General features: G+C 42.3%; 1 protein-coding gene across 1 annotated transcript; it reads left to right on the top strand.

Moving 5' to 3' along the window:
• Positions 1-10,628, top strand: LOC113016360 (uncharacterized). The gene is made up of 10 exons (XM_026159143.1): positions 1-82; positions 3,395-4,068; positions 4,183-4,413; positions 4,507-4,580; positions 4,683-4,726; positions 7,159-7,367; positions 7,677-7,912; positions 8,078-8,200; positions 8,430-8,613; positions 9,634-10,628. The coding sequence occupies exons 3-10, from the start codon at positions 4,380-4,382 to the stop codon at positions 9,903-9,905; spliced, it is 1,176 nt and encodes a 391-aa protein (XP_026014928.1). The 5' UTR covers positions 1-82; positions 3,395-4,068; positions 4,183-4,379; the 3' UTR covers positions 9,906-10,628.
• Positions 10,629-11,007: the final 379 nt, after the last annotated feature.

Here is an 11,007-nt window from a genome sequence, read left to right as displayed (position 1 = left end):
GAGAAAGAAACAGAGTGTGCTGATCAGCATGCAGCTGATCCGCCTGGGCGTGACAGTTTCAAGTTTTATTTGTCCAATACAGGTAACAATGGCACAGTATGTGTTTCTGTCTTATTTTGTGCTCAGCTAAGATAAAATGTAGATGCTAAAAATGACAACCTCAGAACTGGCTTCTCTCAAAATGTAAAAGAACCCACACACAACTTTAATCACACTCTGGATCTTGTTTTAACATATGGCATAGAAATGGAACATTTAACAGTGTTTCGTGAAAACCAGAGGTGGAGCCAGACATTTGAAACACCCGGGGCTTAGCCCTAAAGGGTAGTATGCATGTGGGATTTTTTTTTTTTTTTTTTGGGGGGGGGGTAGAAATGACTGACTAATAGGCTCTGTTTTGAGTTTTGTTCAAAAAAGAATGACTTCATATAGGGAAAAATATATACCACATGTGCAGTACACCTTAAACTAGTTTTTTAATTAAGCAGCAAGGCAGAACAAAGTCGGGGCTGTATTAAGACACGAGGACTAAACCCCAATTCAACCAGACCCAGAACTGATCCAGAATTAAAACAGGACTGCAACAGTTCAAAATCAGGACTACTTAGGATTTAACCAAGACAGAACCAGAATCAGAACTAGATGATAGTAGCACTAAAAATCATCATAGACCTGCAGTACACTTATTTTTTTAATTCTACCAAAGTACACTATTTAGATTGAGAAAAGTTTATATAATTATTTAGCCTTGTTGTGCAAACAAGCCTGCATAACTTAATAAATGTAGAATTTGAAAAATAGCAAACCTAAAAAGAAACACTAGGTACGAGATACATGAGTACCTATGATACGGTGATACTTTTAGTAAGCAACCATTTGACTAACATGTGTGTCTCACCTGCTCTTGTTCATCTCTGTTCTGTCCTCATTCTCCATCTCCCTCTCTGTTCCTCTCTCTCCCTCTTTGTGCTGACAATCATCAAATATACAGTTGAAACCACATATTTATGTACACTTTTTTAATTGTAACATCAAATCAGACTAAATGTTTATTTTTTTAGATTGATAAATATAAAAAACATATTTGTTAACTTTAAGAGTAAAGAGAGAAACTATCTGTATTTCTTAATTGCAAATGGCACCAAATTGTATTCAAACTTGAGCCACACTTATGGAGCTCCATAGTTCTGTTCCTGGTGTTTTGGTTGATATCTCTTAATTTTCCCATTTCAAAGAAACAGACTCTGTGTTTTGCCTTTTATGCATCCACAGGTGTGCCACCAATTTACTCACATGGACTCTACTAACCTATCAGAAGCTTCTTCAGCTCAGAATGGAATCGTCTGGAGTTTCTTATTAATTAACAATAAACTTAGTGTATATGTACGCCTAAATTTGATCAAAGTGATAAAAAATAGACAGCTCTGTCTCTCTTTATTCTGACATTTAACTAATTCAAAAGATATTTCAATATTTATCTAAAACAAAAGTTTACTCTAAATTGATCTTGTACAGTAAAAATGTTTTATGTTTTCTCCCTAAAGTGTATGTAAATATCTGGTTACAAATGTGAATATCCTGCTGTGTACTGAAATCCCTCTTGTTTTGCATAGAAATATACTGAACAACATACGAAGCATAATATATAAAATAACATTTACCTGAGTTTTTTCTTTGAAAGAACCCTCTAATGTCCATTCTTATATTTCAGTACATAACTGAAACCGATTTAGTCGGGGAGGGTAAGAACTGAAAATATGAAATTAACACACGTAAGATAAGACTCTATAAAAAAAAATAGCATTTGTTCGGCTTTTCATTGTTGATTCACTTGAAGAACAAGTAACGTAATATTGGTCAAGTGATCAGTTTGATATCAATCTTTCGTGATACACCGTCATATTTACATTATTTGTACGGTATGAATGGTTTGCTTTGGTACCTGGTCAAACTTCAGTTCTCCTCTGTCTGCCTGGCTGCGTTTCTCCAACAGCGCACTCGTAGGCAGCAGCTGCCCCGCCCGCTTAGTGCCTGAGCTCGGATCATACCAATATCAGGGGGGATTCACGCACAGTCGTAAATTCCCACAGTGTGCACTATGTGCTTCGAATATTGTGTGTACTTTTTGTTTTATACAGTTGTCAGCCAGGCATCTAACTATGAAAAAATTACACTCCAAAAGACCCCGGGCTTCTGACAAAACAACCCGGGCTTAAGCCCAGTAAGCCACCCCCACGCTCCGCCCCTGGTGAAAACCCTCTTTTGTCTGATCATTTCCTAATAACTTTTAAATTTACAATAATTGATTACACAGCAGTGGGGAGTAGATTGCATCACAGAAGATGTGTTTCTGAAAGTGCTGTTTAAGAATATAATCCACCCACTGTTATCATCTTCAATGCCCTGTACTAACACAGAGCAGAGCAGCTACTTGAACGCTAGTCCAACAGAGGTCGATTATCTTCTTAATAATTTTACCTCCTCACTACGTACGACTGGATACTGTAGCTCCTGTAAAAAATAGCACCTCAAATCAGATGTACTGGTATAATTCTCAAACACGTTTATATTTTCAGATAATTAGCTATTAAAAGCGAGACATTTTAAGAAATGAATGATAAAAAAGAAGCAGCTGTGCAGCGTAAAGACACAGAATAACTCCAGCTTTCTGTCTTTTTTTTTTATTCTAGCTGAAGTACGGGACAAACTGCGTTCCTTTTCGGCTCAATACGAAACACACAATATTTTCTCTGAATATGGGACAATTCCGTTTTTTACGGGACGGTTGGCAACTCTACTAACTAACCTTATGAATAAAATAAAGTTCACTATCAGTAACATCAAAGCACCCACCCAGCTGTATAGAAACTCCGTCATGCTAGCTACAAGGTATTGTAAGTGACTGTAAAAGGTTAGCACAACAAAAATAAACTACACCTAAACTTAGTTTATATTTGACCCAGATAGACTGCAGGTCATAATTTCTTACCTGAAGATCAGTTCACCTGACACTCGGCGACCGTCTCGGGTCTCTCCTCCTCCTGCCTCCCCTTTCCCTCATCAACCTGCTGGTGGAAGCTCCGCCATAGCCACCACCAAAAAACTGAGTTATTTTTACACATCGGCCATGATCTGGCCAATCCACCACCTTTCGTTGTTTATACCGTTACAAAAGAAAAACAAAAAACAAAAAAACAAAATCACCATCGGCCCACTGGGCAAATGCCCGGTATGCCTGATGGCCAGTCCAGCTATGGCTCTGCACACCTATTTACCTTACAATATAAATCCCCTTGAGGCAACTATTGTTGTGATTTGGACCTATATAAATAAAATGAAATGGAATTGAACTGATTTGGTCAGGGTTTTTGTTGCCTCTTTGCTTGTCTTGCAGGAGGTCTCTTGGCCTGTCAGTCAAAGCTGAGGGCACTCACGTAACTCATGGGTGACATGCTGGAGGCAGTTCAGGTTTGGGACTCACCCCATACCCCAATGGAGGACGGTAAGGAGGATGTACTGCTGTGGGAGCTTTCAAAGCTACCACTTGTGGAGCTCTGGAGGATCCAGTGGGGTCTCAGTCAGTCAGACCTGCTGCAGGACTTCCCCCCCATCCCTCCACGCTGGCTGCGGTCTGCTGACGCCTGCAGCACCGCCAAAACAATGATGAGGTGTTACCAGGAGGACAGAGCGCCAGCGGTGTTGGCCGCAGTCCAGTCTCTAATCGGCGGAAATCATCAGGTTCGCCCTGTACGTTTCACCATGATCCCCCTGAGACCTGAATCAGATCTAAAACCTGTCCAAGGCTTTGTGAAGACTCAGCGGCGGAAGCTTATCAGCAGGATCCAGAGACCCGGCCCCATCCTGGAAGCCCTGCAATGCTGCAGGATCCTAAACGCCTCAGAAAGGGAGGCCATCGCCATCTACGGAGCTTGCAAGGACAGGAACCGGGTTCTAGTAGACTTGGTCCTCAGGAAGGGGGAGGAAGCTCAGAAAGTGTTCTACCACGCCCTTGGTCAATCAGAACCCTTTTTACTGCAGGAGCTGAAAGAGGATCACATCAGGGACAAGGTTTGTTTTTGTCACCTGACAGTTTCAGCAAAGTTCAGAGGGAATGTCAGGTCTGAAGACCACTAGTTCACCTTGATCCATGATGTCACCAGCTGTCCTATTTTTGTTTCCCAGAATGCCTCAGACTCAGTTGTCATCATGGAGATGTTGGAGTTTCTGGTCTCAGATGAACTCAAGTGTTTCCAGTGGTTGGTCAACAAATACATGACTGCAGAAAGTCACTGCAGTGGAGAGCAGTTGGAACATGCAGACAGACGACGTGGAGACTTCTAGAAAAACTCTTTGGATCCAATCGGGCAGAACGTGTCGCCATGGAGATCCTGATGAAGATCGTGCCAACGCTGTGTATGTATGCAAAGTCTGTGCTAAGCTACACTTGACTCGATATTTATCAGGAAGGATGTAATCATGTGATGTGATGATGTCATCTTTCTGCAGGTCTCTTTTTTCAAGCAGAAGCAGTGACATCACTGACCTACTCTGACATCAGGTTGGAGACAAATACACCACAGGTAAGTTGTGTCACTGTGATGTCACTGATGTGCTAATTGTTGATTTTTTTTTGTTGATCAGTCCAGTTTTTTAATCATTTTTTTACCTGTTGGTCTGTGCAGGTTGAGATTACACCTGAGGTCAGCGAGGATGGGAGCATATTCAGGTAACACAGGGTTGTTGGCTGATTGGTTTAATGGAAGGTTAGGGCAGATCTGGTGCCATGCTGCTGTTCACCCCGCTCTTGATGTTGTGACCTCGAGTTATGTTTGTGGTGTTTGATGTGTTTTTATTTGTAAGTTTATTTGTAAGACCCAACACATACTGACGTTATCACCAAATCATACAAGTTCATCAATACCACCTCACCCTACAGTGGAAGTATTCACAGTGCATCACTTGTTCCAACGGTCATGTTGTCTTGTCATGTTACAGCCTTATTCTAAAATGGATTAAATTCATTTTTTCACCTCAAAATATTTCTCAGCAGCAGAAACGGGGAAACTAGTGATGGTCAAGGGAAAGATTAATGCAGCAATGTACAGAGACATCTTTGATGATAACCTGCTCCAGAGGGCTCTGGATCTTGGACTGGGGCGACGGTTCCAACAGGACAGTGACTCTAAGCACACAGCCAAGATAACAAAGGAGTGGCTTGGGACCACTCTGAAGTGACCCAGTAAGAGCCAAGACCTGAACCTGACTGAACATCTCTGGAGAGATCTGAAAATAGCCGAGTACCAACGGTCCCCATCAAACCTGTTGGAGCTTTTCACTTTGTCATTTTGAGGTATTCACCAAGAGGTTGATTCTGTTCATCTGGACATAGCATTTTCAGTGGGAGAAATGTTTCATCACTTCTTTTTCTTCTTCTTCAAACTGAAAAAGTCACTTGGATGACTTTATTCTGTAAGGTAAACCCCCTACAATAACACAGAGACACCCCAACAACTATATCATCTCCTATGAGCAAGCACTTGGCGACAGTGGGAAGGAAAAACTCCCTTTTAACAGGAAGAAACCTCCTGCAGAACCAGGTTCAGGGAGGGGCCATCTGCTGCGACCGATTGGGGGTGAGGGGAGGAATACAGTACAAAACACACAGTGTGGAAGAGAGCCAGTCTTGTTGATGATCTCAATGAGTCTAGTCTCTGTCTAGTCTTCTAGTTTGCATCACATCCCTATAGGAGCATTCAGTTGAGCGATTTTATACTATGGTTTGTTCTTTCTACCTCATTGCCTTGTTCTTTTGAGTCGGCTACGACATGCAGGGGACGAGCGATTGCAAGAAGAGCAGGCTGGTTTTCGGAGTGGCTGGTCATGTGTCGACCAAATCTTCACCCTCCACATGATTGTTGAACAAACACTGGACTACCAAAAAAAGATTTCTATCAATTTTATCGATTTCAAGAAGGCTTTTGACAGCGTCCACCGGCCGACTATGGGCTATCCTACATCACTATGGAGTCCCCCAGCAGTTTGCAGACGCCCTTCGTGGTCTCTACTCCAACTCCCACTGCTGCGGCTGGATGGTTGACAGCTGCACGGGTCCCGCGACCCTGAAAAGGATATGAATGGATGAATGGATGGATCAATACTGGCATCCTTCCTACTGGGACCGGATAACGAACAAAGAGGTCTTATGAAGAGCAGTCACCCGTCCCTCAGCCTGATGTTGTTGCCGAAAGGCGCTTCCACTTTGCGGGCCATATTCTACATCTACCCGCTCATCGCCCGGCCAAGAGCCCCATTACATGGTTCCCGCGCACTGCCAAGGGAAAGCAAGGCTAGCCAAAGATCACATGGCATTGAACATTTATGGAGGATCTGCAAACCGTCAACCTCGTCTGGGACGAAGCCGAAGAGAGCGGGACGATGCCTCCCAACAGGCTCCTTCCGGTTCTTATCTATATATGATCCCCCAGTTCTACAAGCTCTTTGTTCTCAGCCTCCCTCTCCTTTTCAATTATTTCACTTCTTCACTTCTATGTAGTACTAATCTGCCAGGCCCAGGAGCCGCTGCAGGTTATAGGATATTAACTTGAACAATAATGTACCTTCCCTATGGATCTTTGATGAGCTTTGGAGTTTGAAGTAGTGACCTGGCCATCTTGTAGTCAGCATTTTTATGTCTGACGTGGTCGAATGTGTTTCTTGTATGAAGACAATCTTAGATTTGTTTAGACTCACTAATGATTAAATGCAGAGTGGTGTATAAACACATAGTGAGCAAACCCCCAGATAGGTTGACCAGATTTAAGATTGAAGCATTAATTAATGGCAGGACTTCATTGATGAGTCTTGTAGGAATGGGGTCTAAAAGACACATTGATGGTTTGAAGGAAGTAATTACTGAAGTTAACTCAGAAGATCAATTAGAGAAAAAACTATAAACAAATATTTTTTTGTCCATTTTCAACTTTATTAGAAGGCTCAGTGAAGAAACGACAGGAAAGCGCGCACAGAGAGAGAAGGGGGAAGACATGCAGCAAAGGGCTGTATAATACAATTTAAGGCTGTGAACACTGTCTAGATGCTCTGAATATCACCTCACAGTTAAGAGCTAACAAATAAACAGTAATGTTTCCATGTTGCCAGGTTGCGCTGCCAGCAGCACGGTGTGTTCAGGTGCAGTGTGACAGGCCTGGTGTTGGAGGGATTTGGTGACGTGGTGTATGAGATGGTTCCCTGGGATGTGGACTTCCTGTCCTCTAAAGGGCTGCAGGTGGCAGGAGCTCTGTTCAGGTTCCACCTGCTGACTGGGAGCTTCCAGCGACTCCACCTGCCGCATTGCCAGCTGCTCTCAGGTCACTAACTGTTTCTTTGACATGTTTTCTGCCAGTTACATGTCACAGTCCCACCATGAGGTCAAACTTCACATTCACATGACAGCAAACAGAACCTGCAGAAGAAATCATCCTCGCCTGATGTTTTGGAGGAAAGAAAAATACTTTCTGATCTTGTTTAATCCTCTGAGTCCGAGACTTTGGAGAGAAGTTTAGATTTACATTTTGTGTTTGGCTCATTCCAGGGTTACCATGTCAGACACGTCTGAATTGCCATCGCTGGCTGACGTTTCTTGATAGTCTCTGGATGAATGTTTTTCTATCTTGCAGATGGTGGTCAGCACTTCCTATCTGTAGCTCATGTCACTGGGGACTGTGTGGACTTTATCACTCCAGGTCAGGTGACCGATAGTCATGTGACAGTTGATATCTCGGGCTTCTCGTGCTTTGGTCTGGTGACCCCAGCGCCCAGTGACCAGATTGCTGGCCTGGTGTTGATCTTCTCTCAACCCACAAATTCCACACTGTTTGTCCTGCTGCTGCCCAGGAATGTCTGCCTCACTCAGGTAAGCAGGCCCTGCCTGAAGGGTCCTTACAATATCCATGAAAAGTGCAGTGAAAGGTTTAAATTTCAAATGATTTATATTTGAAATGATATCCTCTGACACCGGTAACAAATACCTGAATCAGTCTTTGTGGCTCTGACTGCTGACTGATCACCTGATGTGCAGGTGAGAAAGGAGTGGAAGCGGCGGATTGGGGCTGAGTACGTCGAAGCTATTCCTGACTGCGAACTGATCCCAAATCACACATACAAACTGATTGGAGAGCCCGTCACAGTCATCCAGCCAGAGGTATGTCACTTGGACGCTGCACCTGCTCTCACCTGCTCTCACCTGCTCTCACCTGATGCTTTACTTTCTCTTTGTTTACCATTGCCATGGTGAATCCTCGAATTGAAACTCCATCAGCTGTTCAGAAACAGGAAGCTGAGTTTGTTGACGCTGCTTCCTGATTAGACCCTGATCTTAATTTTTACACACACACTCTCATGAAGCTCATTTCTTGTTTTTATCGTTTCAGATATCAAAGTTCGTGAACTTCAGAGACTACAACAACTTCCTGCCGTCATTCCAGGTGCAGCTGAAGGCTGGAGCCACACAAGTGAGGCTGCAGCTCAGGAGTCATGTGGCTGGATCCCGTCTGATCGGCTGGGTGTTTGGCAACAAAGAGTGTGAGGTCTGGGCCCGAGACATTCAGCTAAAAGGTAATTCACACTACATGTGACCTTCTTTTACCTGTGTCTGTAGTTGATTTATAGTCAAACTGAAAACACACCATGGTTCTTGAAAATGTGAGACTTTATCATGGAGACTCGTGAACCTGCAGCTTCTCTTTGATTGTTTCAGCCAGACATCTCCATTGAACGTTTGCCTGTCCTGACCAGTGTTTTTTTCCTGGCTCCCAGTTTGTGCTCATGCGTCTGAATCCTGTCCTTTAATTGGCTGGTGTCCAGCAGTTTCAGACTGCTGCCCCCAGACATGCTTTTTGTCCTTTAGAGGCTTTAATCAAACCAAACTTACTCTTTCATCAGCTAATCAGAAATTCAGCTTTTCCACCTGAGAAATGTTTATCAGGTAACAGTGATAACATAACTTTAATTAATAACTGTAGTTTCAAACATTTCTGATGACTTAATCTGAATAATCTGTTTAATCCAGAGTGACCTCAGATCTTTTTGTTCACACAGACAGATCTATAAACATCAGAATCAGAATCCTTTATTAATCCCAGAGGAAATGAAATAATGCAATATATTACAAAATTACAGAATATAAAAAAATAGCTTTAATATAAACAAATAGCTCAATTATAAATATCCAGAATCTTACAAAGATTAAAAATATATGATTGACATTTTACCCTAAACTGTAAAACTTTATTTAAATGTTATTTGTTATTTTACTGTAGGGGATGTGCAAAATGATGTAACTAATGCAGTGTGTACTGTGCATTAGTTGGATGTGATATCCACAGGGAGAAATGATTTCCTGTGTCATTCAGTGGTGCATTATGGGTAATCTCAGTCTCTCACTAAGCGTGCTCCTGTGACTGGGCAGTACGTCATGGAGTGGGTGGGAGGTATTGTCCAGCATTGTCTTTATCTTGGCCTCTTCGACACCATCTTAAGGGAGTACAGCTCCATCACCACAACATTACCGGTCTTGCAGATCAGTTAATGTGTGTGGATCTGGTCTGATCTGTGTTCCGGTCTCTCCCATGTCAGTGAAGGTGCTGGACTTGCAGGACGAAGATGCGACCCTGCAGCTGCTGCAGATGCTCAACCGTCTCGGTTCAGAGGATCTGAAAACCTTCCAGCGCTTCCTGAGTCTCCGGACTGATCCGATCTCCGTCAGCCGACTGGAGGCCGCAGACAGAACCAGAACTGTTGACCTCATGGTCCAGAAGTACCACGCCGAGGGGGCCAAGGAGGTAACTGAGGAGATACTGAGGAAGATGAGCTACAACCAGCTGGCAGCTGCTCTCAACAAGAGCTGATCAATCAGAAAACAGATGTTAAATTTTTTTTTTAACATGATTAAATGTTTATAATTCTCTGTGTGAACAAGGTTCAGTGGTTTATTTTTACAAACACCTGTTTCAATATTTGAGATGAAATTATCTAAAAGATTTTTTTTTAAATAAAAAGAGAGAAACTCTTAAAGTGACAACAACCACATTTCTGTTTGAATTTCCAAAAATGTCACAAGATCAAGAACAGGAACACTGATTGCATTACAACTCCCCAGAACTAACAGGTCCGCGAACACCTCATCAGGAAACAAAGTGTAAAATCTCACCTATAAATGTCAGCAGATTGTTTCTTTTCTGATCACATTAAGTAACTATGACAGTATTGCAAATAACTTGTTTATGCACATTTTCATGTGTTAGAGCCCCAGCTTCATTTCAGGAGATGAGATGAGATCGTGGTGGCATTGTCCCTTTCATGTTTTTGTTTCTTTAATGATAAAACATAGATTTGATCCTTGATATCTTCAGTTTGAAATGCAGATAGGAATTAAAATGCCCGTCCACAGCATGCCAATGCCTACCATTTCTGTTCTCCTCCACCTCTGGTATGGGGCCAGTCTATAATCGCTGTGCTGATTAGGCAGAACAGAAATCACTGGATTCAAGATGGTTGGGCAACATGGCAGCTGTTATCTATTTTTAATACATTAATGATAAGTTCATGAGGGTTCCTCAATTGTTGGAAGATGTAGCTACTCACTAATCAATGTATATTTATGAGTACAGTATTTTCTTCTATTAAAATAAAGAAAAAAATGACTGAGTATACCCTTCATCACATCTGCAGATGACATTTTGTGTTAGTTTAGTGTAAATGCTAGAAAACAAAGGAAACTGTTAGCATAGGTGCATACTTTCTACATGCATGCTCTTGTGGCTAAGACGTCTTATACTGGTTTAAGCCAAGGTGTATGGCAGCTTTATGTCGTTGCAATACCTTTTACAGCATTAAGAGGTATTGTTATTGTAATGACTGATGGATGCTTACTGTACACTCAGTAAAGCTGTGCTATAACCAGAGATGGGCAGTAACGCAACGCGTTACTGTAATCTGATTACTTTTTTA

Source organism: Astatotilapia calliptera, chromosome 23 (genome assembly GCF_900246225.1).
Source record: "Astatotilapia calliptera chromosome 23, fAstCal1.2, whole genome shotgun sequence".
In the NCBI taxonomy this organism is placed as follows: domain Eukaryota; kingdom Metazoa; phylum Chordata; class Actinopteri; order Cichliformes; family Cichlidae; genus Astatotilapia; species Astatotilapia calliptera.
Note: the sequence above shows the minus strand (reverse complement) of the source record. Positions and strands in the feature narration are given on the sequence as shown.

What these genes read in the sequence shown, in the direction of transcription:
- LOC113016360 (XM_026159143.1), top strand. Translation starts at nt 4,380, where the DNA reads ATGGAGATCCTGATGAAGATCGTGCCAACGCTGT. An exon ending in GAGGATGGGAGCATATTCAG is followed by an intron (nt 4,727 to 7,158) that starts GTAACACAGGGT and finishes CCATGTTGCCAG; the next exon opens with GTTGCGCTGCCAGCAGCACG. An exon ending in TCACAGTCATCCAGCCAGAG is followed by an intron (nt 8,201 to 8,429) that starts GTATGTCACTTG and finishes TTATCGTTTCAG; the next exon opens with ATATCAAAGTTCGTGAACTT.